This window comes from Macrotis lagotis, chromosome 8, assembly GCF_037893015.1.
Source record: "Macrotis lagotis isolate mMagLag1 chromosome 8, bilby.v1.9.chrom.fasta, whole genome shotgun sequence".
Lineage (NCBI taxonomy): Eukaryota > Metazoa > Chordata > Mammalia > Peramelemorphia > Peramelidae > Macrotis > Macrotis lagotis.
The window spans coordinates 27,535,924-27,563,693 of NC_133665.1; the positions used below are offsets into that span (position 1 = coordinate 27,535,924).

At 41.8% G+C, this 27,770-nt stretch overlaps 2 protein-coding genes and 1 long non-coding RNA gene across 9 annotated transcripts in view; 2 read left to right on the forward strand and 1 right to left on the reverse strand.

Annotated features, from left to right (window-relative positions):
• FAM219A (family with sequence similarity 219 member A) overlaps positions 1-18,331 on the forward strand; it is a 91,627-nt gene extending 73,296 nt beyond the window's left edge. For 2 of the 3 annotated variants that reach the window (XM_074196572.1, XM_074196575.1), the window contains exons 2-6: positions 2,052-2,151; positions 11,969-12,071; positions 12,520-12,600; positions 17,397-17,451; positions 17,975-18,331. In XM_074196572.1, the coding sequence (XP_074052673.1) occupies positions 2,052-2,151; positions 11,969-12,071; positions 12,520-12,600; positions 17,397-17,451; positions 17,975-18,133 (498 nt within the window). In that variant the 3' untranslated portion in view covers positions 18,134-18,331. The remainder of the gene's footprint in view (positions 1-2,051; positions 2,152-11,968; positions 12,072-12,519; positions 12,601-17,396; positions 17,452-17,974) is intronic. The other variant, XM_074196574.1, reaches the window with a different exon arrangement.
• LOC141495363 (uncharacterized) lies at positions 6,981-10,219 on the reverse strand. Its single transcript, XR_012470750.1, has 3 exons — positions 10,079-10,219; positions 9,123-9,302; positions 6,981-7,048 (listed from the first exon to the last, which is right to left on the reverse strand). It is a non-coding gene; the product is annotated as an uncharacterized LOC141495363 (long non-coding RNA).
• A 5,138-nt stretch (positions 18,332-23,469) lies between the features above and the next one.
• The window catches only part of SPMIP6 (sperm microtubule inner protein 6), a 45,461-nt gene continuing 41,160 nt past the window's right edge, over positions 23,470-27,770 (forward strand). For 2 of the 5 annotated variants that reach the window (XM_074196580.1, XM_074196583.1), the window contains exon 1: positions 23,470-23,785. In XM_074196580.1, coding sequence (XP_074052681.1) covers positions 23,651-23,785 — 135 coding nt within the window. In that variant the 5' untranslated portion in view covers positions 23,470-23,650. The remainder of the gene's footprint in view (positions 23,786-27,770) is intronic. The other 3 variants (XM_074196582.1, XM_074196584.1, XM_074196581.1) reach the window with 3 other exon arrangements.

The following is a 27,770-nucleotide window of genomic DNA, read 5'->3' on the forward strand; positions in this document are numbered from 1 at the left end:
GGAAGAGAATTTGGAACTGAAAATAAAAAATTTAAAATAAAAAACAGTTGGGAAAACTGAAGTCCAAAGAGGGAAATTGCCTATCCAAAATCATTCCCAGGGGAGTCAGGATTTGAATTCAAGACTAATGTCTCCAAATTCAACATTCTTTCTACTACTCCAAAAATGAAAACAATAGGTTGAAAGGAAGACTGTAAGCCAGTTGCTATTGTCATTGAAAAATGTGGAAGAATTTTTAGGCATTTACCCCAACAAGATTAAAGAAGAGTTCTTTTATGTTCCAAATTATTCCCAGCATTACTTTCTGTGGTAGGAAAGAACCAGAAGAAAAGAGAAACCCAATAGCTGAGGAATGGCTAAAGAAAATGTATAGGAATTTAATGGAATATTACTTAGCTGTAAGAAATTATAAAGATGAAGAATTCAGAGAAGCATGAAAAGATGTGAACTAATGCAAAGTGAAGTCAACAAAATGTTGAAACTGAAACATATGATTATATAATAAAGAAGTTTGACCTTGGAGTGATTGAGAAAATGATTTTCTTCTTTTTTTGCAGAAAGGGGGAATATGACTTTGAAATATCTAATGGTAAATATCTTAGTTCATTTTCCTGAATTTTTTAAAAGTCATCCTACAAAGGTAGCTAGTGGTATAGGGGATAGGATATTAGGAACACTAATCTTCCTAAATTCTAATCCAGGCTCAGTTGCTTAACTATGTGACCTGGAGAAGTCATTTAACCCTGTTTGCCTCAGTTTCCTCATCTGTAAAGTGAACTGGAGAAAACAAACCACTCCAGTATCTCTGCTAAGAAAACCTCAAATGGGATCATATACAGTGAGACAAGACTGAAAATGACTCAACAACAGCATCACAAACTTGCCACCTAAGAAATTGGAGAAGGAATATTTGGAAATGAATGTGATTTGGATCAAATACAATTTTACAAGAAAAAAAAGGGAAGAATTTCCTGAAGATAGTTTTGAAATAGAAAAAGATGGAGAGAGGGCAATATAATTGGGATGATATGAACTTCGCAGAGGTTAAGTTGGAGAGTAATTGTGACAAATGTTTGAACATTAATTTAGAAGGAAGAGATTTATGATTTGTCCATAGGGCCCATTGGAATAGACCACTTTAGATTTAGGACTTTGGTTCAGAAAACAGTTGTGTTTTGGTATGCTTGTAGCAGCTGCATGGCACATTGCTGGGTTTGCATCTGCTATTAGCAGTAGGAAAACAAAAGCATCGGGATGGAGTAGGATGAGAAGCCAGCTCCCTTCCCCTCAGGCTCCACCTTTTCCCGTGAAGGGAGCAAAACCTTGTTCCCTTGCAGTAATTCAAAATGCTCCCAGTTTACCCACCAGTCAGGCCAGACAATGAAGTGTTGGCTTCCATCCTATTGCTCCTGTCGATATCCCTCTGGCACTAAGAAGAAATTAATTGGGAGAACCAAACCCTGGGCTGTGCCGTTGGCCAAAATTCAGTCTGGGCTAGGAAGGCAGGCTCTGGAGGCAGGTTCCATGGGGGTCCCAGCCAGAGGCAAGAGACCTTGAAGCTACTCCCTGTGTAATTATCCTTGTGGGACCAGAAAATTGATTGTGAACAAGGTACATAAAGGTTTGACCCCGAGTAAGCCACAAAAGAATTGGATGTCTGAAAAAAATAGAACTGTCCTTGGACTGGACAGGTCTTAAAGGGCTCCCTTCCACCCCATCCCCAAACCCTTCTAATCTGGGTCTGTAAGTATGCACAAGTTGATATATATTGTGACCAGAGGAAGGAAAGATTTGGGCAAGTTGGAGTCACTGAGGAACATTTTATAAAGGTGGAAACTGAGTTGAACCTTGAAGGATTTGTAGAACATAGCAAGATAGTTAATGGGCTTCAAACTATCTCCCTCCATTGGAGTTTGGGGAAGGGGGGGGGCAAGTCACTGTCCTCATCAATTTTTCCCTCAAGAGATCCTGAGTCAGAAAGGTAAATCAATGTATTTAAGTCCTTTCATTTGACTCTTAGCCACCTCTTCCCAAATATTTTCTCTCCCCAGGATCCAGCAGCTGCATCCATCTCAGATGGAGACTGTGATGCCCGGGAAGGAGAGTCTGTAGCCATGAATTACAAACCATCCCCACTCCAAGTGAAATTAGGTGAGTGTGCTTGTGGGTTTTAATTACCAGGAAAAGGTGGGCAGCTCAGCACCAGAGTCCTTTATCCACAGTATTAGAAACTGTTGTAATCTAATAGATTACAAGTACTTGTCCCCTATTAATACAGGATCTCTCCTTTTACCCTCCTGGGGAGAGTCAAACTTCCAGGAGCAAAATGTAAATAAGGAAGGAATTTGGGAACGATGTTGTCTTTGGATACAATGGCAAATGTTTTGTCAAGAAATATGTGATAGTCATCCTACCTCTAAAATGAATTAGGCAAACAATAAGAAAGAAGAAAATACAAGGAAATAGAAACAAAGACAGTGAGAGATTGCAATATCCTTTCAAGAATGAAAAGTAGTCTAGTCTGACCAGAATAGAATATATATTACAGATATTCACTGTGGATAATGTCTCCCAAGTTATAGAATATGGTTATAAAGAATATAGGCATATAGGCAATGTGATAGGAAATCATGGGAGTTTTAAGGATGGACGATTTTAGTATTAGAAATTAAAGGCAGAAGGTACCTTGGAATCGTCTCCTAGAACCAAAAGTTCAGAGAGAACGAAGTTCAGAGAACATAGTTTCAAAAGTCTAAAGAGTCAAATCATAAAAAACCTTGACCACCAGGTAAAGAGGATAGACTTGATTCTCTAGTTAATAGGGAGCCACTGAAGATTTCTGAGCAATATTACAACATAATAGAATTTTTAGGAAGATAGATTTGACCATGTAGGATGAATTGATTGGAGCACAAAGATATTCACAAAGATACTCATGAAAGATTATCTCAAACACCACCATATATAGGAAACCTCTCCAAGTTTCCCACAGTGTTCTCTCTTCTTCCTTAAATTATTTGATATTTATTTGTATATAGTGGAATATAAGCCCTTAAAGGGCAAGGGTAATTTTATCTTTATACCCCATGCCTCACATAATAACTTGCCCACGTTAGATACTTGATCATTTTTATACTCAGATGTTTACTATAACTTTTCTGACTCTGAGTAAATCACTTAAACCTGTTTGCCTCAGTTTCCTCCTCTGTAAAATAAGCTGGAGAAGGAAATGGCAAACCACTCCAGAATCTTTGCCAAGAAACCTCAGATGGGGTCTTGATGAGCTAAAAATGACTGAACAACAAAAAGTTTAAATTAAAAAAACATTTAGGAAACTGTTTCTCTACCCCAAGAATGGGATATTGAAGGCTTGGGCTAGGATCTATGCAGTAGAAATAGAAGGAAATGGATGTATGGAACAGAATTTGTGAAAGTTCCATCCTTCCCTTGGGCATTTGCATTTTAGGGTTTTCCAGGCATCATGGTACCTATAGCATCTGGAAGTGGAAAGATAGGGGGATAGTGGGGTTCCACCATCTTTGGTAAGGAGAGCAGCTTAACATCTTGAAAGTCACAAAGAACTTTAGAACTGAGAACTGAGCTGCCCACTCTCCTCCTCCAAGCCCATAGAAGCAGAGATGATTGTTGAATATCAACATACAGTCAATGCTGGGCCCATTAGCAGCCCTGAGCCACTGCATGTCACATGTGTCTGTCTTCAACTCTTCCCATCTCTTTCTTTCCCATTCTCTAGCCCCACTTCTCTTCAGGGCTCATTTTATTCATCTGTAAAATGAGGGTATTGGACTAAATGATCTCTAAGCTCCCTTCTAATTGTAAAATATTATGGACCAAAGATCCCTATTCTCTTCTCTTTCTGCCTACTCCCTCAGGCCCCATCCTCTCATTCTGGCCCCTCAAGCACTTCCTGGTCTAATCCTTAAGGCCCTTTGTCAAGTGGACACTTACCTCCTTCCCCATAATCCCCCTAACTCCTCAGGACCCTTCTTCTGTCTACCCCTTCAATCTCCTATCCATCTGTGCTACCGAAAGGAAGCCTTGCAATAAGAAATAGAATCTGGAGGCTAATGGGGGGAGCCAAGCCTTTCAATCAATACCATTAGCATCTCCTTCTCTACTCAGCTTCCTGCAGTGGCTTATTCCTCTATCGTCTGTCTCCCCCAACCCCTCCTTCTGTCCTGCTGCTCCTCGGCCTGGCTCCTCCAGCTGGGATTCATGCTAATTAGATGAAGCAGCTGTTATTTCTCTGCTGAAATTGGCAGGGGAGGTGGGCAAGGCAGTTGGTCAGAGAGTAGCTATACAAAGTATAGAGACCCTGGGGCCTCTCCTCATTCTTTTACCTGGCAGGGCTCTGGCCTTTCTGTGTGAGAAGGGAGCCTAGGTGACAATGAGCCAGAGAATCCTGGGGTGGGGACTGAACATGATATTTCCTGCCCTTGAGCCCTCAGACTCTCTTCTATGCAGGACTAGAAACATTGCCCTCACAGAATTTCTTCTTTGGGATGTCTTCCCCAGCCCACCCAGCAGAAAGCTGCATGGTTCACATGATATTGAGAACATGAGGCCTGCATTCAAATTCTGACTTTGTCAAACACTTAGTAGTTCAAAGTGCAACCTAGCTTTCTGGCTGTTTTGGCAAGTCATTTGTATATCCTGGCCTCAGTTTCCTCATTTGTAAAATGAGAGAACTGCACTTGAACTCTAAAATTATGATCTCATGGTTTCTAAGAAGCCCCTCACATTGCTGTGCTGCCCTGAACAGAAGAGTGAGGAACTAGAGCAACTTCTGACTAATCTGGTAAGGGGACATGAGGACTACATATATCCCTTCCTCTGGTGCCTTTCCCCCTGCCTGAGTGCTCATCCACCTGCAAGAACCAAACCCTTCTTCCCCCACCCTCAATGCCTGGTTTTCTCCTCTCACAATTTCTTTTATGTTCAAAGAATTTGACCTAATAAAGAATTCCAGTCCTCAGCTCTGAGTCTCCATCAGTACCAACTCCTCAGAAGTCATGAAGTAGAACTTTCCTTTGACACCAGGGCTCTTTTCTTTCATTTAACCTTCTCTGATCTCTAAACCCTGACTCAAGACACCATCTTCTTCACCTCAATGGTTCTTGAACTTCATTGGCATCTTGGCACATCCAATCCCTGATGTCTCCTGTCTGCCTGCAGCCAGAATACCCATATTCCCCAAAACAGCTTCTTCCTCATTCCATTTTTCTCTCTAACACTCATTCCAGACTGCAAGAGCTGGGTTTCCTAAAGTTTATCTTCAAGGGAAAAGAGAATAAACAAAAACAAAAATAAATACACTAGGGCAGGATAACTAGAAAACTACATAACTTTAGAGAGAAAAAACGTTCTCTAGTTCCCCAACTTGATTATTTAAACTTTTCAACCTATTTTAGCTATCTGAAATCCTCAGAATAACAGTCCATTCTGATACTCTCTTGTTCTGTAGCATCCTGAAATCCAGAGAAACTTGGCATCTTCTACCCCGTAAAAATAAAACCAGGGGATTTGGGAATTTGCCTATCTGGATGCATTGACTCAATTATTTCCTTACTCTTTGCCAATCAGGAATCCCAGTTAAAAGGGAGAATTAATCCCAGTTAAAAAGGAGAGTTATTGTTACTCCCATACTATTCCCATTTAAATGTTTTTTCCTTAGCCAAAGTACCTTTCCTTTAAGTGGAAAATATTAGGGAAAACAAAGAGGAGATAGTGTTTCTATCACCTCCATATACAAGTCATAGGATTTGTGAGTTAAACAAAGACCTAAGAGATTGATGAACAATCTCATTTTATAAAGGCATGAACATGGACTCAGAGTGGTTTTATGGAGTAATTGCCCATAGTTACTCCCCAAAGTTCATATAAAAGATAATCCCTTCTCTTATTATTCCATTCACAAGTAAGGTGCCTCCTTTTTAAAATTTTTTTTTTATTTTTGGTTTTTGCAAGGCAATGGTGTTAAGTGTCTTGCCCAAAGTCACACAGTTAGGCAATTATTAAGTCTCTGGGGCCGGATTTAAACTCAGGTCCTCCTGACTCCAGGGCTGGTGCTCTATCCACTGGACTACCTAGCTCTCCCCTAAGCTAACTCTTCTAAAGTATCTGTCTCCATTCTGAGATATATAACGCTTCTCAGAATGCCTCTTGCCAAGTTGTTTCACCCCATGCCTGAATTCCTGCTCCTTTCTCTCAAACTGATGAATCTCAGCAGTTATAGGACAATTATTCCAAGACCTCTGTCCTTTCCCATTGGCCTGACCCTCCCAGGATTCCTTCTAGGGTTTTCTCGTGTCGTGGGTCAGTGCCTCTTACTTGTATCTTTCTGATATGCTTTCTGTAAATGACTTGCAGGTCAGGTCATAAGGAGGTAGCTCTCTTTGGAAGCTTTCTGTTGCTTCATCCATCAGAGCCAGAAGGCTCTCTTTCTATTGTACCCTTCTAATTTAAGCTAGTGTCTCAGTGGATAGAGCACTGCACCAGTAATCATGAAAACACCAGTTAATATATGATTTCAGATTGCTCATTGTGTGACTCTGGATAAGTCACTTAGCCTCTGCCTCAGTTTCTTCAGCTGTAAAATAGAGATAATAATAGCATCTGCCTTTTAGGATGACGGTGAGGAACACATGTATGTCTCTCCATAAATGCTTTTTCCTTCCCGTTCCTGTCTCTCCTGTCTCCCTACCCATGCCCCATTCACTGATTTCCTAAAATGACCATACTCACTAGTTCCCTGGGCCCTCTCCTTCCCTGAATCTCTATATTTATTCAAAGCCCTCTTAAGTTCTCCCTCGAAGCCAGGACAGCAGACCAGTCCTTTCTTTTCCCTTCCTGTAACCCCTCATAACAGGATTCCACAAGCTATTCAGAACCAGTCACATTCAGAGACACTGGTGGAGTCCTTAGAACAATCACTACTCAACAGGCCTTGAAGGCAACTGAGCTTACCAGGCTTCTTTCTTGGATTTCCTGGTGTAGTTTTCCAGGAAGCAACTGTATCAAGCAGGACCTTTAAGGTGAAAAAGGAAGATATAAGGGAGAAATGGGTTGGGGAGCTTGAAAGAGTTTGGCATAGGAAAATGGATCAGGATGGAAAAATCCTTTGAAGATAGAAATAGATGCTTGGAATTGAGGAGTAGAAGGAAGGAGACAGAATCCCCCAGGAGCTGCCATCCTGGTAGGAGATTTCTGAAGTGAGCCCTTCCTTGCTTTGGCCTCAGAAGCCTTGTGGAGTGACTGACAGAGATAACCTGTCTCTGGGGCCACCTTCCTGCTCTCCTTGTGGGGGGGATTAATGGGTGACCCTACTATAGGCCTTGCCCACAGGGAAGTGGGAGGAGGGGGACTCTCCATAGTGTACAAGAGATCATCTATGTGATGACCATCAATTAATCTATCAGTGTGTATCTAAACACAGGGAATACAAAGGAAATATGAAAACAGCCCCTAATTTCTAGTTCATATTCTATGTGAATCTCTACCAGACTATGGCACTGCCACATGTTTTGTATTTGAGGCTTCAGGTCTTGGAAGCTACAGTGATTGAGCCTCTTCCTGGGGGGAAGAGTGGAAAAGTGGGGGGTACCCCCACATTGAAATTCCCCTGTCTGTGATTGCCCCTAGTGTTCATGTTGAGGGATGAAACATAAACTGGCAGGGACTCATCCCCAGCATTCCCCACAATTGCCTGAGGCTGAGGCCTATCTGGGCTTTCTGAAGGGATAAGGCCTGGAAGGACCTTCACAAAATCATAAAGGAATGGAACTATGCCTTCCATGACTTTTCCACCCTCATGGCAAACCCAGTGATTTTCTCTCCTCTTCTCTCCTCCCCTCTCCTCTACCTCTTTCCTTTTTCCATCTCTCTTATCCCCCTTTTTTATTCCTCTCTCCCTCTCCCCCTCTTCTTCCCTGTTCCCCACCCACCAGGCACATTGGATAGAATACTGGGTTCAAATCCTGCCTGAGACACTAGCTGTGTTATCCTGGGAAATCATTTAATTCCTCTCATTCTCCTCATCTGTAAAATGGGAGTGTAAGATTGAAGTGTCCTTTGAGGTTCACTCCAGTTCTAAAACTGAAGAAGAACTTAACGTAGTATCAAACTTTGATTACTTAGAACAAATACTAATTCCTGTTTTCCTCCTGCTTTGAGATTTGGCACTTTTTAACTCTTATGCCTAATTGTGCAAGCCTTTAGTCTCCTGCTATAGGGATTTCAGTCCCCAATTTTGTTTCAAGGAAGAGAGGGTCTTTCCTTGGCCTCTTAAATTACAATTAATGTGACTCCAGATGTGAAAGAGCTGAGCACATTTCTGAGTTGTGGTATACTGAGAAAAGAACAAATTGGGCCCTTGCAGATATTGTTTTGGATCCAAGAGGCTGAATTTATTCATTCCTTACCAGGGATGTTTTCTCCAAGTATGATAATAATAATGATGATGATGGTAATTAATTATTAATAGGAAGCATTTGCATAGCACTTTAAGATTTGCAAAGCATTTTACAAATGTTATCTTCTTTGGTTCTCACAACATTGTGAAGTAGATGCTATTATTATTTACATTTTACAGGTGAGAAAACTGAGCCTGAAATAGGTTAAATGGCAAAGTGGATAGAGCTCTGGACTTGGATTAGAAAGATTTGACTTTGAGCTGTGCTATCTAACTGCCTATCTAACTATCTAACAATTATAACAAAGAAAAGATTTTTCAAAAACTAAACCAAATTATATTTATATGTGTATATCTGCACATATTTGTGTTTTTAAAATTTTAGTATAAGGAATATTTGAAACTCCCCAAAATCATAAATTTTTAAATCTATTCAATTTAATTGTTTCAAATCCCTCAAGTTTCCACTTCTCACCAAAGAAGACCCTGACTTTGTGTGACTCCTGACTTTGCTAGTGGGGTCATAGGATTTATTGCTGCAAGGAACCTTGGAATCTATCTAGTCTAGCTCTGCCGCCCATGATAGACTTAGGATGCAGATCCATCTCCCTCTCTCCCAGCTACAGCAGCTGCTGTTCAGAGCACTTCCAGGAGCTGGGAAGAGAAGGAGGCCTTTGGGGACAGTCGTTACCTTCCTGGATCAGAGTTGGTCTCCCTCCAGCCATGAATAAGAAGGTTCAATTTCATTTCCATCAGCTTCCTGAAAAACTCTCCCCTAAGAGCAGTGATTTGTTTCTGCAGCAGCCCAGGCTTCCTTCTCAGGGGACTGTCTACAAATTCAGTTGGCAAGAAAATCTTTTTTATTTGGGAGCTGTTCATTAGAAAGGAAAAATAGGTAGTCAACATCTGGTGGAGCTGGGTTGGAGATAAGATGAGAGAAAGGGGTTTTTCCTTCACCCCACTGCTAGCACCTGCTGAGCTGGTGACAGCTTCTCCAGGCCATTGGGAACTGATTGGCTGTATTCCCCACCCCCCACCCTCACTACTACCACTGCTATATCTTGGGAGCATCTCCAATGTATTTTTATAGGCATGGGTGAGGCCCAAGATCATCTATTTGAGCCATCAACACAAATCATCTAAGGGATTACTGGTTTCCTTCCCTTCCTCTTATGATATACACCACTACCAGATTAAGTTTCTGACAGCCTAGCTTTCATTATGTTACTTCTCTACTGAAGAACCTTTGAATGACTCCCTGTTGCCTACCTCATCAAGTCTAAACTCATTCAAGACCCATCACAATCTGACCTATTCTACCTCTCTAATCTTATTTTCTACCATTCATTCATCCTTTGGGCTGGTCTTATCAGTGTCCCCTATACTGCTCCATATGCATGAGTTTTATGTTCTCAATCTGATTATAAAAAAATCCCAAAGGATAAATATTGTACAAGATCCTTTTCTGTCTCTTTCCTAGCATAGCGTAGCCAGATTTCTGAATGTGGAAATGCAAGTTTATTTGGGAGGGAAAAGGATAGAAGAGGAAAGTGGCTGCAACACAGAGAAGGGAGCTCATTATGATTAGCAAGACCATGACGACAAAGGCATGAAAAAGGGCAATCAGCTGCCACATCTTAAACATACCATATATTCTGCCACTCACTGTACTGCCTACTCAATTGGACGAGATGTGGAAAAATGGTAATGTCTGCAAAGTTTGAGCTTCCTTCCTTCAATGAAACCTCTTCTGGTCAGACTTCCTTCTTCCTCCATTCCTTTTGCCTCTTTTCTATATAAGTATAATAAGAAACAGAAAAATCTAGATTATGTCAGGAGCAAAAAAGAACTAATTTAAAATGATGATATTTCATACTCCAAGGCACTTAGTGAGAGAGTTACTTAAGGTTAGAGAGACCTCCATGTCCTTTCATCTTTCTTTAGCCTTATATTACGTCTTGTCTCCTTCTTCTATACCTAGAGCCCCAATATTCTGTGGAGCAATTCCACAGAAAGTTGATAGGTTTGCTTTGTAGAAGAGAGAATTACAAATAGGTAAAAGAAAGAGAGATAGAGGGGGGGAAGCCTCCTTTTCCTGAAGAGTACCTGGTTAAATCACTTAACCTCTTAGGGCCTCAGTTTCCTCATCTGTGAAAAAAGGGAATTTGAATATTACCTCATGAATAAGCTCTGAATCTCTGATCCTCTAATCTATTGACCACCATGTACTTGACCTTTCAAGGGCCTTTTTACCCTTTTCTGATCAGGTGAGAAGATTGAGGAGATAACAAATATACTCCCCCATGTCCCAAAAACTGTTCTTGTGAAACACAAAATGTAGAAAGAACCTAGATAGTGCCAGTTGAATGAATGTACAAAAAACTTCTTGCAGAAAAATCCAGTCACTTGATCTGCCTCTAGAGATACTGTTCCATCTCCCTTCCCACCTCTCTTACTTCACTCCAGCTGGGCCACCTCTTCAGATGCTGGCCTATATCCCACACACCCACCCACACTGAGAGACAGAGAGTCCTCAAGTTACACAGGCTTTCCCTTTGCTCCTCCACAGCATAGGTCCCAGGGACCAAGGCAACTCTTAGGTGAATGTCTGTGTCTAAGTCTGTTAGTTGACTGGTTTATTTGTAAACAAAAAGTTCTATCAAAAAAAATCAGCCTTTTTTAAAGCCAGGAAACAGAGGAAATAAGAGAAAAGATTTTATTATTGTAGGAAATGCAGAATAAGTGGCAGAAACTCAATGACTGAGATTGAATTGGGTAGAAACAGATTGGAATCAATAGTAGGAGAGAAGCATAGGGTGGATAGCTACCTTCAGCAGCTGGACAGAGACCTCTACTTGAGCAGCAGATTTTAAGAGTGCTGGCTCTGCTGAGCTGGGTGCAGCTTCGCTGAAACCAAGTTATTTCACATTTCTGGGCTCTAGTTTTCTCATGTGTGAAATGACAAGCTTGAACTAGATGGTCCCTAAGGTCTCTCCTAGCTCTTTTGTTCTATTTATGAGGATATCAGAAACCATCAAATAGGGTAAATTGATTCTCACTAGCTCAGGTGAAGAAAATGCCTCTGGGGTCCAGAGTGATCCAAGCTGTCACTAGCATTAACAAGAAAGTAGAATCACTAACCAGTTGGAAGACCAAAGCAGAGATCCTGAACTTCAAAGAGATATGGGAGACTTGAGAGTAGGGCATAAGGAAGCCCCAGGAGGGCCAGGAGTCCCCCAGTTTCTGCAGAGGAGGGATAAGCTTGAAGTTATGTTGCAGGGGGAGGATATTGATGTCTTAGTGCAATCAGCAAGGCTGGTTGGGGAGGGGCTTGGTGAAGGTTCTTAGGGTTTGAATCAGACCTTAAAGCTGCTTTAGGAAAATGGATGGCTTGAGTTGCCCTTTCAGTGGATGGCCTGGCACTAAAGGCCCCTCAGAGTGGGAGAGAATGACAAGAAATGCAGCTTCCTGCCCTCATCAGTCCAGGGTGCCATAAGGCCATCATCCTCATCCTCAGTATCATTGTTCCCTCTGCAGAGAAACAGCGAGAGCTAGCTCGAAAGGGTTCTTTGAAAAATGGCAACATGGGCAGTCCAGTTAATCAGCAGCCCAAGAAAAACAATGTGATGGCCCGAACCAGGTAAAGGTCATTTTCTTCTTTATCCCCACCTCTGTCACTCAGATCACCTTATTTGACAGCTTCCTTTACATTTTTATTCTCCTAGAAAAGAAACCTGGGATAAGATGTGTGAGAGCAAGCGGAGAGTGGCCCCAAGTTGGGGGCAGTGAACCCTCCTTGGACCAGGCTTAGCTAGTCAGGCCTTGTGAGAAGCACTTGACTAGCATCCAGTCCTCCTCATAAACCTGACATACATAAGGCCTTCCCTTTGTAACTGTGCTGCTGTTGTAGTCAAGAACACCTGGCATGGACCACTGTGACCCAGGTTCAACATGCCAGTTGTTCCCTTTGTGGTGGCTAGGAAAATTTAGACCTCTCTAGCATAAATCCCAGTGCAGAGAATAGGCAAAAAAGGGAAAGGACTTGATCTGGACAGCTAGCCATGACCTCTCTGTTCTTTTCTATCCAGGCTGGTGGTCCCCAACAAAGGATATTCTTCACTTGATCAGAGTCCAGATGAGAAGCCATTGGTGGCCCTTGACACAGATAGGTATGGGGCTTGGGAAAGAGGAGCCCCAAATACATTGTGTGTGTATGTATATATGTATGTGTGTGAGATGGAGGAGGGAGAAGGGAGAGGAGGGGGAGAGAAACAAGAAAGAGGGGGAGAGGAGGAGGAAAAGGGGGAGAGACGGAGAGGGGGGGGGAGGAAAGAGAAAGGGAGAAGGAGAGAAGGGGAAGGGGGAGAGAGAGAGAGGGGAGAAGGGAAGAGGGAGAGAGGAGAGAGAGAGAGAGAGAGAGAGAGAGAGAGAGAGAGAGAGAGAGAGAGAGAGAGAGAGAGCGAGCGCAAGCACTCTAGATGGGAAGAAATCAGCTCTTTCGGCTATCCAGACTGACTTTCTAGTCTTCCCTGGGTATGGACCTCTTTGGTCCTGGAATTTAATTCAAAAAATGTTTATTAGGTGCCTAGGTGCCTATTCCATTTAAGGCACCATGCTAGACCCTGGAGAATTGACAATACCCTGAGAAACTGTTACACCTCCACTCTACAGTCACCTTAGTCCTTTAGAGCCTGGCCTCCAGATAAGAAAGATGCTTTCTTACCTAGCTTCCAGAAATATCTTCTTGGATTTATTAAGCCATTTGCTGTTGACCTCACTCACCTTTCCTCCTTCTGGAGATTTCTGACTGCAGGCCCTGGAAATTTTATCATTATCCATAATCTCCTGAAGAAGGAAAGTACTATCTGGTCCCAGAATTTTTTCCCTTGACCTCAGTCCACCTTGTACTATGCAGTCACCTCCCTTCACTCTCCAAGGATAAGATCCAGGACCTGGAAGGATTACTCTTATCTCGATGTGGAGAAAGTTATCTGCCCATGGCTGTTGAACCTGTAGGAGAAAGAGACTCAGATCTCCTGTCAATCAGGGGAAGTATGAGAAACCAAAGTCTATATAAAATCTTGTATGGAAGAATAACCAAAATAAAATGCAACCTAAAAACTGTTCTTCTCTGTTCTATTCACTGCATCTGAAGCATGTCCACTGGGCCATTTCTGCCTGTCTCTGAATTGAACTTGTTTATCTGCTGCTCCAAATTAGCTTTGGGGCCTAGCAACCTTACCAGCAACCCTGTGGTTTCATAGGATTGTTGGATTATTGATTTAGAGAGAAAGGGCCTTTAAAGACCATCTAGCCCAACCCTCTCATTTTACAGAAAAGATAACTAAGGGCCATAGAGCTAATGGGATTTTCCCAAGATCACAAAGATAGTAAGCAGTGGGGTCAGGATTTGAACCTAGGTCCTCTGATTCTGTACACTTCAGGAGCAGATGGAAGCTTTTCCTTGTCCTGTTTGTCTAACACAGTTCCCCATTCCTCCTCCCTTCTACCATCCCAAAGCTAGAAATAAACTTCTTTCATTTCACAGGCTCACCCTCATGTCTTATGGTTTTCATACCAATTTTCTGTTTCTTATCCCCTAGCTCTCTACTCATTTGAAGAGACCCCATGGAAGAGGGGAATAAAGTGCTGAGCTTGGGGTCAGCAAAGTCTACCTTAGAATCCAGCTTTTGATAGTTTAGTGGCCATGTAATCATGGGCAGATCACTTATTCTCTGAGCCTCAGTTTCCTCTTATCTCTTCAATGGGGATAATACCTGAAGTTGTCATCTCACAGCATGTTTTCATGGATCAAATGAGATCATGTATATAAAAATCATGTATATAAAGCACTATACTAATGACAGCTATTTTTATTGATAGCAGAAATGATTGACGGATCTTAAATCTCCAAGACTTCATGTTTTCCAGGTTCAGTTAACAGTTCCCTCCTTTCTTACTTTTCCACACATTCTCTGACAGGTTCCTCGGGGACTGCCTCATTCCAAAGGAAAATGAATGTCCTTGTCATACAGTGTCAAAGTTGAACATTCTATACCTAAAGCCTGATTTTTAGAAGCTCCTATTAAATTTAACACAATAGTATCAATGCTGACCTGTTTATCTGAGTGCCCCACTTAGAGATCATGTAGTCCATTCACCTTATTTCTTAACCTTTCCCTAGAATCCTACTAGTATGGTTTTGAAATAGCAAAATATTTTATACTTAACATTAAAGAGTAGATGATTTCAACCAATTATAAGAAAGCCTGCTCATGAGCCAGTCTTTTTTAAAAAAACTTCTAATTTTCCAATTACATGTAAAAACTATTTTAATATTCTTTTTTTAATTTTGCATTCTGAATTCCCTCCCCTCTCCTCACCCTTTATTGAGAAGGCAAGCAATATTATATAGGTTATTTATGTTTAATTATGCAAAACATTAATTCTATAATAGTCATGTTGTGAAAGAAAAGACAAAAAAACACCAAAAAAGAAAGTAAAAGTAGTGTACTTTGGCCTACATTCACACTTCATCAATTCTTTCTCTAATATTTTACATCATAAGTCTTGGAATTGGTCTTGGATCTTTTTATTGCTGAGAATAGCTAAGTCATTCACAATTAATCATCATACAGTATTGCTGTTTTTGTATCAATTCATATAAGACTTTACAGGTTTTTCATAAACCATCCTGATTCATTCCTTTTTTTTCATTGAAATTTTAATGTTTTTCAACATTCATTCATTTGCAAATTTCTGAGTTATACATTTTTCTACCTTCTCCTTTCCCTCCCCTCTCCCCATGGTGATGAATAGTCTGGTAAAAATTGTATATATACATTTGCTTAACATATTTACATTTTAGCTTTTTGTTATGAAGAATTAGAACTAAGGGGAATAGGATAGGAAATGAGATAGGAAGGAAAAACATCAAAGAAGTTTTTAAAAAGTGAACATAATATGCATTCAGATTCTGTGGTTTTTCCCTCTGGATGTGGATGGCATTGTCCATAGTAGGTCTTGCAGGGTTGTCCTTGATTTCTGAACTGCTGAGAGTAACTGCCTCCATCATAGTTGACTATCTCACAATGTTGTTTTTAATGTGTACAATGTTTTCTTGGTTCTGCTCCCTTCACTCAGCATCAGTTCATGTAATTCTTTCCATGCTTTTCTAAATTTCTACCACTCATGATTTCTTATAGAATAGTATTCCATAACATTCATATATCATATCTTGTTCAGCTATTCCCCAATTGATGTACATCTCCCCCAATTTCTAATTCTTGGCCACTACAAAAGGAACTGTTATTGGGGTGGCTAGGTGGCACAGTGGATAGAGCACCGGCCCTGGAGTCAAGAGTACCTGAGTTCAAATCCAGCCTCAGACACTTAATAATTACCTAGCTGTGTGGCCTTGGGCAAACCACTTAACCCCATTTGCCTTACAAAAACCTAAAAAACCCTTTTTAAATATTTTTGTGCATATAGGTCTTTAATTTTTTTTTGAGATACACACCTAGTAATGGAATTTCTGGGTCAAAGAGTACATTTTGTAATCCTTTGAGCACAGTATTAAATTGCTCTTCAGAATGGTTGAACATTTCACATCAACAATGCATTAGTGTCCCAATTTTCCCACATCCCCTCCAACATGTCATTTTCTTTTTCTGTCATATTCACAATAGTCTATGAAAAGCAACACTGCAAGAATTCACTCTTCAAAAATGCTTTTTCTATCATTCATTCATTCATCTGAACAACAGTGTTGAAAAAAAAAAACTGGGTACAAGGTTCTTTTTATTTCCTTTTCCTTGCTGTTCCTCTGATCTCTTTGTGGTCATTAATTCTTTTGGGACCTTACCTTTCCCATCTATAAAAGGAAACCATAAATGTAGGGCAAATGAACCCCCAAACATTCTTAGACTATACAGGTGGGCTGACTTAGAAAGTTCAACCATTGGAACCTTAGGGCCACTTGAGGGAAGTTCCCAGAACCCAGTTTGCCTGTCAGTTAACAGTGAAAAGGGAGGACTTGCCTAAAAATTAAAAAAGGAGTAGGCTAACAAAGGAAATTAGAAAGGGACACAGACAACCAAGATAGTATTGGTACTCTCATGTTAATAGAAACATTTTTACAACTCCAACTATATCTGATTCTCGCAGTCTCATAAGCAATCCTCTCTGTTCTTTGTATATTGAAGTGTTCTTGTTTTGTTGTTTATTAATTTCAAAAACTTTTAATAAAAAAATGAAAAGAAAAAGAGGAACTTATATTAACACCAAAAAAGGGAAAGAGATTGAAAAGAGGAGTAAAAAGAGAAGTGAATTCTATTTGGGGACTAACAAATAGACTAACAAAATGAGCTTTTAGTTTATTTAAGATGGTAAAGAGGTATTGGCTTAATATACTTCTTGGGAAAAAGGGAGACCAGAGGACTGGTTCTTCTTACCCACCACCCATCCTTTCTCCCAAGTCCCCCTCCCTGGACTTCATGAGAAAAGGATTCGTCATAGAATCGTAGATAGGATTTTAGGATTTAAGTAAAGTCACATAGCTCAGCTTGATGAAACTGAAAGAGCACTGAATTTGGAGATGACCTGGGTTCAAATTCTGGCTCTGCTACTTACCATCTCACTTCATTTCTCTAGGCCTCAATTTCCTCATAAAATGAGGTTATCTCTTTTTTCCTACCTCTAAATCTGAACTGAGATTTGATAACTTTTTACTTCAAAACTAGATTCTTCCCATTAAATAATCCAGCTTCTATAAAACTGTCCCTGTTGAAGGGAAGTTAGACCTTGGCTCTGAGAATCCAAATTAATTGCAGGGATAGTCCATTAACTAGTGGAAATCCATCCATAGCCACAGATCAGGGACAAGGTGTAGTCCCCAGAGAAGCACTCCTGAGGACCCAGGCTCACAAATCACCAATGATCTTTTCCTTCTTATCTTTACTGACAGTGATGATGACTTTGACATGTCCAGATACTCCTCCTCAGGCTACTCCTCAGCAGAGGTGAGTCATGGGAATGTCTGCACGTTTTCACTATAAATAGACACTTGTACCTGCCCCTAGGTGTCAGCTCTGTGATAGGCTTGAGAAGCCGGAAGGAAGAATTGTCCATCAGGGAAAAGAAATGGGACCATGGACTGTATCTGCTCCTTGGTGCTAAAAATAGTGGATTGGAGCCTGAGAAATAGGTCACAACCTATTTGTAACCCTAAGACATAGCAGTGGAACCAAGATGCAAGAACAGAAGATGAGACATAAAATCCTAAGGTCAGGAGGCAGGAGCAGATCTTAAAGGATAGGACTTTGGAGATGGGGATGGGAGTGAGGTAGATAAAAGCTAAGGAGATATTTGGGAAATAGATGTGGAACGTGGAAGGTAGGAGAAATAGGGCTTAGGAATTAAGAGATGGTTTTGCATGGTGGAAGACAGGGTCTACAAGTTCCCAGGGCTACTTAAGACTAGGCAGCCTGCTTGTCTTAGCCCACCACTTACCTCAGGTTTGACCGCCTTCCCCTTTGCCTACAGCAGATCAACCAAGACTTGAACATCCAGCTGCTGAAGGACGGTTACCGGTTAGATGAGATTCCTGATGACGAGGACCTCGACCTCATCCCCCCTAAATCTGTGAACCCCACATGCATGTGCTGCCAGGCCACTTCTTCTACTGCCTGTCACATCCAGTAACGGCCAACTTGGGCTAGGACAGGGGCAGGGTGGGGTAGGATGACACACATCTGTCGCCCATTCCCACCCTAGTTCCCATTCTGGGCCCTGATCCTGGCCTTCGACACTGGCCAACTTCTTAACAGCCATTGCTTCCTCCTATGGTAGGACGTGTACCTCTGTGTTCATGAAGCCGGGAGAAACCAAAATGAGATTTCACTGGGGGGGTGGGGGTGGGGGGAGGGTGGTAGGGGCTCTTTGTTCATTGATTTGTTTAAAGAGGACTCAGCCAGCTTCCCTTTCTTCCCCAAACCACCACCACCTCCATTGGCTTCCCGGCCATCACTGTCTCCAGCAGACAGACTGGCCAAAAGTCTGGGAAAAGTGGGAGGGGGGAGGAGATGGGAGGAGAGATATCAGGGGTTAGTGAGAGCTGAAAGGGAACTGAAGAAGGAAGCAGCCTGCAACAGCCTTCACAGACCTAGGGTAAGTCAGTCTGTGTTGCATTCAGAAGAGAGCTCTTCCAGTTGTCCTCAGGTCAAGCCGTGACCCAGTCTGATTTGCCAGGATGCTCAGACTCAATGTCTTCCCCCAGAGATCCTTGGAGATTGCCTCATGATGATCTGCTACAGAAGTATAGCACCTGGCAGCTGAAGGATACCCCAAAGACTCCTCCTGATATGACTCAAGAAGGCCAGCACCAGGGCTACTCAGCCTAACCTGGCATGACTTGCCCTGGTTTTAGCCTCATGATGTGTACCATGGAAACTTGTTATCTTTCCTGATCCTGGCTTGTCCTACTCCTGCCTTCTGACCTACACACTGATTTTTAGATTTTTTTAATGTTTAGTCTCCATCTCCTCTCCCCTTCTATTTTGTCCAACTTGGTCATAGTTTCTTCATTTCCCATCATTTTTCCCAAGAGATATGATGGGAGCCTTCCCATCTCTACCACCAGGGGAACAACTTCCTCTCTTGCTGTCATCCTGTCTCTCTTCCTCTCCTTCTCTGTTACTTTCTGTGTTTTTTCCTCTTCCTCTTTTTAGGAGGGGAAAAGAGAGGAACAATGTGCATGGGATCAGAACCAAGGTGAGAATGAGGATAAACTCCCATCTGCCTAGTTCTGTTAGTGCCCTGGTGTTTCTTTAGGAGTGGTGGTGAGTGGAAGGAACTACCTCTGGCCCAGTCTCACCCCACTTCCCCCCATCTCTCTGTTTGCCACCAAGTCTTTGTGAGGAGCTGGAAGCAGGAAATGAGGAGTTATTGATGTCAATCCCCTCCGCTACTGTGTGGTTAGTTAGAGCTGAGCCTCACCAGGCCTCCCTGCCTCCCTTATCCTAAGATTCTGCCTTTCCCAGCAGAGTAGTATGTCCTTTGGGTCTGCAGTCCAGGGACTGCCTCTGAACCTGCTCTGCCCTCCCCATCCAACTAACTTCCTTCCCACAATCACTCATGAGTGGACTGAACTTGCTGCTTGGTCTGCATCCTACACTTCATGAGACTTAGCGGAGGTTGCATAGAATAGGCATCTTCAGGGAAGTGTGTGTGTGTCTATATGATTATATATGTATACATATATGTGTGTATCTGTTAGTATATGTCTTTAGGCAGAGCAGTAGTGTGTCTCTGGTTCTGCTTCTATGAGAGAGAGAGAGAGAGAGAGAGAGAGAGAGGTCTATAAGTGTGTGTGTAAAGTATTTGCATGCATGTCTGTACTATTGCTAGTCCTGCAGTTTGGGTTAGAAGGATCAGAGTGGGAATAGGGCCCTAATAGCACCATAAAAAGCAAAAAATCCATGGGCCCCACTTCCTGAAGTCCTGGATGCTGAATTTGCCTCCCCTTAGTTGGGAAGGAGAGAACATGACCCCTGATGAGAAGGGGATGCTCTTAGTTTTAGAATGGGCAGTAACCTCAAAGGGTGATGCAAGTACATGAGAAAATAGTTTGCTTCTGGTTCACCAGCTTAGCTCTATGGAGCTCATTTGGGAAAGGAGCAAGGTTTGGAAGCTTCCTTGCCTTTAGGTCTGGGAGTTGGAAGAGGTCTGGAAGGTGGAAGAAGCAGAATCAAAGTGGATCAGACCGACAGGTTTTGGTCTCCTTTGCCCCAACCTGGGATAGTCCAGCACTGGAAAAATTGATTTCTGAAACAGTCAAAATCCTCAGGACCCTCCGAGGCATAAACCCAGCAATACCATTCTCTCCCTGCCTACCCTCTGGACTGTCAGTCTCCCCAACTTTGGTGTGGGATTGGGAATTAGGGATTGAGGTACAGATTGCAGACTAGCCCAATACTTCTCAAGCCTAGTTACCTGAGGGAAGAGGATCTCCCTGTGTTGAGGGGTAGAGGGAGGAGGAGTACCCTTCCCCTCAGTCCTTCAAATGGTACCACATACAGGTATAGACACTCATTTGTGAACCATCACTTCCTTACAGTTATATGCATACACACATGTACAGATACATGTGTGTATACATACATATGTATGTGTGTGTGAACAGTTCTAATCACATTCAGTGTTCAGGCACCATTTAATGTCCCCAAAGAGGCCAGGTATGACTCTCAGAGGGTAGAGAGGTTACTATGTTACACATTACTGTTTCTGGCTCCTCAGAAACACCTACCTGACCCTTAGGGTGATGGGTAAATAGGCAGCCATGTATAAATTGTAGGTCCTGTTCCCCTCCAGTGACTACCCCCCAAATAGTGTAAGGTAATGGCAGCATTCCTGAGGTTAGGGTTGGCCATAGAAGTGATAACCTCTGAGAATTGAGGAGCCCAACCACAAGCAGATTTGCAAATCATTGGGGCAGAAATAGACTGGCCCATCCAAGGGTATGACTGGTTTATTCTTATCCCCCACTCATGTCCGAGAAGTCTTCTGAACTCTAGAAAATAGTCTTTTCTTCCCAACCCTAAGACCTATACTGCCCTGTTTCAACTACCAAGGACCTCCCCTCTACCCCAGACCCCTTCTCTTTGGTCAAGCCACATGAAACTACCTGTCTTCTTCTTGCCTCTTCCATCTCAGGTGGACCCTTATAACTTCACTTCTGACTAAAGACTAAATCATAACTAAAATCAGTATGGCTTAGTTCCTTAGATGGAGACAGGATACCTGTGTCCTGATGTGAATTTAACAGATAAGCTTTGTGCTTGTTCTCCCTGGGTCCCTGTAGGATAAGGATAAGGAATCAAGGAAATGAAAATTCTTTGTGGAGGTGGTGGTGGTGGTACCTTATCTTGCTGCTGGGAGTCAAGGTATTCTCCCCTCGTGTCTGGCCCCTGGGCTGAAGGAGAGATGGAGAAAGAAGGGAGGCAAGAGCCCTCCAGACCACTTCATGAGGTTTGGGAGAATCAAGCTTTCTGTGTAACTCCTCTTCTCCTGTGATAAGACCCCTTCCTGCAACCACAGCCCCCTTCCTCCCAACTCACCTCCTCTTCCTCCCCGTCATGCCTCTGACCCTATCCATGTAGGTATTTGCCTTAACCTCACTGGTCCCCAGCCCTACCCCTGACCCTCAACTCAGTCCTCATGACTGGGGGTTCTCTTCCTTTAGAGTGTCAGTTACTCTGCTTTTATTTATTTAAAAGGTGTGTTTTTTGGAGACATGAGACATGTATAATATTTTTTTAACATTTCCATCGCAGTATTTATCATCGTTCCTGGTTGTGTGTCGTGTAACACAATTAATGATATTAAAAAGCATAATATGAACAAGCCTGTCCCATGGCTTCCTGGTTCACTGGTGGGGGCTGGGGGGGCATGGGGAAGGGTGGTGGGGAAGGCAGGATTTCTGGGTTCTAGATTCTTCTTCCTCATTCTGTGACTCAGGTAAGACCTGGTCTTGCAGGGAGCCGTGAGTCTCCTTGGCTCGCCCAGCAACATCCATGAGAGTAGAAGGAAAGGAAATAAGGAAACAGCCCCTTATATAATGTGGCAGGCACTACACTAAGGTCTTATTTTATAAATAGCTGATTCTCACAACAATCCTATTATAGATACAGAAACTGAGGTTAAGCAATTTGCTAGGAAGTGTCTGAGACTGGATTTGAACTCAGGTCTTCCTGACACCAGACCCTATCCACTACACCACCTACCTGCCTGTATAAGGAGTCAGGGCAACATATTATTAATTATCTACAATACAAAATGGGTGAGAGAGGAGGAAGGAGGAAGGGCTAAACCTCTGATGACAATATGAAGAACTCTCAATGAAAAAAACACTACCATCACACACAGGCAATTTTATGGTCTTAAAGAGGTACATTTAGCAACCTGTCCAGTATCCTGAGGCAAAAGAGATTTAACCCAGGTTGTCCTGACCAATACTGGTGCGCTCTCTCTCTCTCTCTCTCTCTCTCTCTCTCTCTCTCTCTCTCTCTCACACACACACACACAATATATATATATATATACATATATACATATATATGTGTATATATATATATATATACACTCACATACAGAATAACTACCAAGTGAGAGGTTGGGATGCCAGAGAATATCTTGACACTGAGAGGAATGCTCTGCTCTCAGCTCTTTTGTTCCCTCTTTCCCGGGCTGATCAGAAGAGTGCCTGGTTCCCTTGTTCCTACTCTCCTTCCCTTTCCCTTCTGGTTTCAGTGATGTGTGGGAAGGTAGAAACTGTCCAACCAGCAGGCAAGAAGGCTCTCCAAAAACCCACCATCTATAATCTTCAATGGTCTCCACAAGGGGAGTTTCCTTAAACTCAGAGCTCATCTTTCTGGGATCCGTAAAATATTCAGACTTTATCTGTCAGAGGCTGAGGAATAAATGTACCCATCTAAGCCCTCTGTGCATCTTGGAGGTATACTTGGGGTTGTTTCCTCATCCCAGTTCTATCATTAACTGTTTATGTTCCTTTGGGCAAATCATTTCTTCTCTCTCAATTTTCTCATCCAGAAAAGGGGGAGGGAGAAAAGTAAGTTATATTAGATGATATACCAGGTTTCTTTGCCTTTGAAACCCTGATCCCAACAGGAGTCTTAAAGATGAAGGGGAGAGAATGGTTGGTTGGGTTAGGGAGCACAGAAGGTGTTGACCTCAACACAGTACATATGGTAAGGCTAATAGGACACTGGACCTTAGAGATGAGAACACCTAAATTCAAATTCTATCTTAGATACTTACTAACTCTATGACCCTGGGCATGACCCTTATCCTCCTAGCTTCAGTTTCCCCATCTAAAAAAACGAAGTGATTGAACTACATGGTCCCTAAGGTCCCTTGCAGCTCTAACCTATGACTTCCTAGGACCTATCTGTTAACCCTAATGGTGAGGGAGGGAACTGGTCTGCACCCGATGTCACAATAAGCAGCTCTGGGATCAGTAGGGTGCAGGGTGGGGATGGGATAGGAGGGTGTCTGTGGGGTGGTCAAGAGGGGCAATGGATCATAGCAGACCAGCAACACCTATGGATAAGTGATATAAAAGCCTCGGGAACAGGGTACTTCAGATGCTCAGCTAGAGCCTCTAGAGAGCACTACCCATGAAAGTGGTGCCTGGATTCCATCATGTTCCTCTTTGCTCATAAAACCAAGACTCCTATAAGTACCTATACTGACTCCTTCAGACCCCCATCTTCTATAAAACAAGATTATAAGGACCCACCACTATGGGCGTGGGAAGAGAACAAATTCATAAGCAGGGTGAGTAGAGGGAAAAACCATGGAAAATGAAGGAGGGAAATAGAGGGGGGATGGGAAGGAGAAGTGATGAGATCTCATGAGAGCCATTTGTGAAAGACTATGATGGCAGATGAGTTTATTTGTGACAACATATTTGCCTCTATATGTGTGTGTGTGTTGGTGACTGGGCATGAGATAAATGTTTGCCACTTTGTATAACAACTATGAATGTATGTCTCTGGGACTGATCAATATTCTTTGAGGTCTCTTCCATCTCCAAGATCCTATAGTTCTATTATGTGAATTGTGTGTGTGATCATGGATGTATGTTTGTCTGTCTCTGTGGAGGAATGTGCAAATTTGTGAAGGTATTTGTGTATATGAAATCAATCACCCACTCAAGTTGGAGAGAAATGGAACCATTCCTGGAATCTCCTAGAATCAAGAGTGGTTGAGTGTGTAGGAGGAAGTCATTCAAGGCAACCCACTGATGTGGGTATCTATGAGGTTTCAATCTGTCCAAAACCATGACTCTCAAATAAGGATCAAAAGACAGACATTTTATCACCCTTAAACTGCCCCTTATATCTTTTTTAATATTGTGCTTCACACTTTCAAATGACTTAACATCTTTGATTTAATTTGATCCTGTAGGTTAATCGGGGCAGGAATTTTCTCTATTTGGTAGTTTGGGAGAATGAGACTGAGAAGTAAAATGACTTTCCTGAGGTTACGTAGAATAGTGGGAAAGAGCTAAGATTAGAACCTAGGTATTTTCTCATCTCAACTTCTTCCACACACTGCTTCTGGGTAATGACTCTAACAAAGTTTGGGTTGGGAAGCTCCAATCTGGACTCTCTGAGATCAAGGATGCAGAATTTCTCTTATCACACTGGTGGGGGGGGGCATCTCAAAGATGCAGTCACCGTCAAACCTCTGTGATTTCTGAGACAGTTATCCCAGTTATCTCTAACAAAGAAGGAAAAATAAGAACTTGAATCAGATAACCATTTTTGTCTGTCTTTGTTCTACAGTAGAATTGCTCTCCATTTTAAAGTGGTAATTAGTTTTGAGCATGGGGCATAGGAATACTAGCCTGGGATTCAACCCTGGTCATGTATAATCCACAAAATTGATTATCAAGAGCTGAATGGTAATGATACAGTGGAATTATAGAGTTCTGGTCATCTGTCTTCAATCCATATATCCATCCATAAGGCCCATTTTATAACTAGCTTGTAAACAAGTTAAATACTTCTTTCCTACTGCTTTCTTAGGAGTCAATGCCCCTGATATTACTGGGTCAGGACTACCCATTGCTCAAATAAAGCAAGTCAAACTCCTCTCCTTTTTTCCCCTCTGGTTTGTTTTTCCTTCAGGAGCCATTCCAGCAATTTTTCATTCCCTACTGTTAAATTCTTTCCAATATTTAGTCTTATTCCCTTTTACTCTTTCCCTAAAGGAAGAGAAGTCATGCATAAACTATAATGTGACAAACTTGAGAGGATTAACTTGTCTAGAAGCTTTTGAACCTTGGTGAGGAAACTCAGGATAAGGAAAGAATAGGTAGAAAAGGCACCAAGAAGGAAAATACTGGACTGATAAAGGTTCCGTGGGGGTCCAGCCTCTGCAGGGTCCTTGAAACCTGACAGGAGGGATAGAGTCGGCGAAATGAGTTGAGTCAACAAGTGGGTAAAGGCAGGAGCAGGTTGACTGACTGTCAGCTGCTTGGATTTATTTTTACAATTTCAGAATCATGTATGTTTCAAGCAAGGAAGCAAGCTGAGATCATTTCCTTGGTTACCAAAGTGTACAATTTTCATCATCAATCATATAGTTCATATGGTTACAAGTTTTAATCATGTGATTACAACTTTAAGTAATAATCATATAGCTAATTGATTTCTTATCCCTACTCAGACCATGATGACCTTAACCTGTTACCTTATTTATTACTACATTGTATAATGGTTAATTCATTTAAAGTTATTAAGTAATTCTTTTAGTGGAAAGTTTTTTTATATTTTTTGTGTAAGTAATGTTTTTCGATACACTTCCTTAACAATCTATAGTGAGGGCCTTTATGCTTGTCCACCCATTAACTCTTTTTTTTTTAGGTTTTTGCAAGGCAAATGGTGTTAAGTGGCTTGCCCAAGGCCACACAGCTAGGTAATTATTAAGTGTCTGGGATCGGATTTGAACTCAGGTACTACTGACTCCAGGGCCGGTGCTTTATCCACTGTGCCACCTAGCTGCCCCCGTTAACTCTTATAATAACCCATTTTTCTTTCAGGCCTTATTGGTAGAAACCACAGTTTCTATGAGTTCACATATCGGTCACCTGTACTATTTTCTCACCATCTTTTTCATATATTCCTGTGTATGGAAAGGGGGGCAAAACTATTAATTTCCCTGGAAGTCTATCTGACCCATCTTGTATCTGTTTTCCCTGTATATATTCTGGCATCTCCTTAGAATTCCCAGTGTTGGGTTTTCCAGAGATTTCATAATGCTGAAGCCTTTTGTATGCCTCAGGGAGAGGCAGTCTTGTTAAATTTGCACAGAGTTTACAATCTGTTTTATTCAAGGAATTTTTCTGAAATCCTTCCTTTATAGTCATTCCAGTATTAGGGTGAGTAAATATTGTAATCAATAATAAACCTATAAATATTGGTATGCATGGAAATCCCTATATATATTGAAGAAGGAAATGTTCCATCAGGCAGTGTGACTACCTTGAGTCTTCTTGCTGTGATTGTGTCAAACATCTTAGAGACCCTGGCTCCCAACATGGTTCAAAGATCGATCTGGCAGACAAGTGACAGAATGAGGAGAAGGTCTTGGCCTCTCAGGGAACCCCCAATGTGGAAGAGAAAGATAATTAACCAATGGAATGAGGCAGCGTGATAAAGGGGGAGAAACTTAGTCTGAATCCTAGCTCTCTCAACAGCCTCACCATCCTAGGCAATTCCCTTTCCTTCCCTGGCTTTGTTTCTTCCTTTGTAAAATGGGGGATGTTGGTAACTGAAAGATGTCTGGGAGAGGAATTTTGACTAAGAATATCAGATATGAATGTCAGTTCATTTTGCTTAATTGATTTATTAATAAAGTTGGGATGGGGTTGGGGGAAGAGGGAACAGTATTAGAAAGTGATTCTGAGTTTAAAAGTACATCAAAACTAAAATAAAATGAGGAGTTTAGACTAGATCAGGGATTTCCAAATGAAATATGAAAACTCCCTTTGAATTCAAGCATAAAAAATCACAAGTTCGTATATGAAAGGAGTTCGATTTTTAGCACCTTTTGAATGAGAGAATACATAATGATGAAAAAGGCTAGTATGAATTTAGTAATACTTTCTAAATGAATGCATGTTTGTCACAAAAGCAACTAACTACATTTGAAAATAGAAATACATGTTACATGATATTATTAGTCTATAAAAGGCAAATATGCTTATTCTTAGATTTATATAGAGATTCAAAGATCCCTTGCAACACCTCCACAACCATCAAGGAAGGGTTCATGATCTATCAGTTGGGACCCACTAGAGAATCTGAGAGTACTAGAATCATAGGCCCTACCAGCTCTGGATCCTGTGTTTCTAGTAGATAGAGTACTGGCCTTGGATTCAGGAGGATGGAGAGTTTGAATCTGGCCTTAGACACTTTCCACTTACTACCTTGGGCAAGTTACTTAACCCTGATTGCTCCACATCTAGGGCTGTCTCCAGTTGTGCTGATTCATATCTGGCCACAGGATTCAGATGGCTCTGGAGGAGAAAGTGAGGCTGGTGACTTAGCACAGTATCCCCCCTCACTCAAATCCAATTCATGTGCTTGTCATAGCACTTCCCTGATGCCATGGTCTTCAAAAATGAAGGATAAACATTATTACTTATTGAGTACCCATTTTATGAAAACCATAAGACTGGAGAATGGGGTAGACACTTAAAGGTGGTTTTAGTCCTGCCTTCACAGTGCTTACAATTAGGTGAAGAGACAAG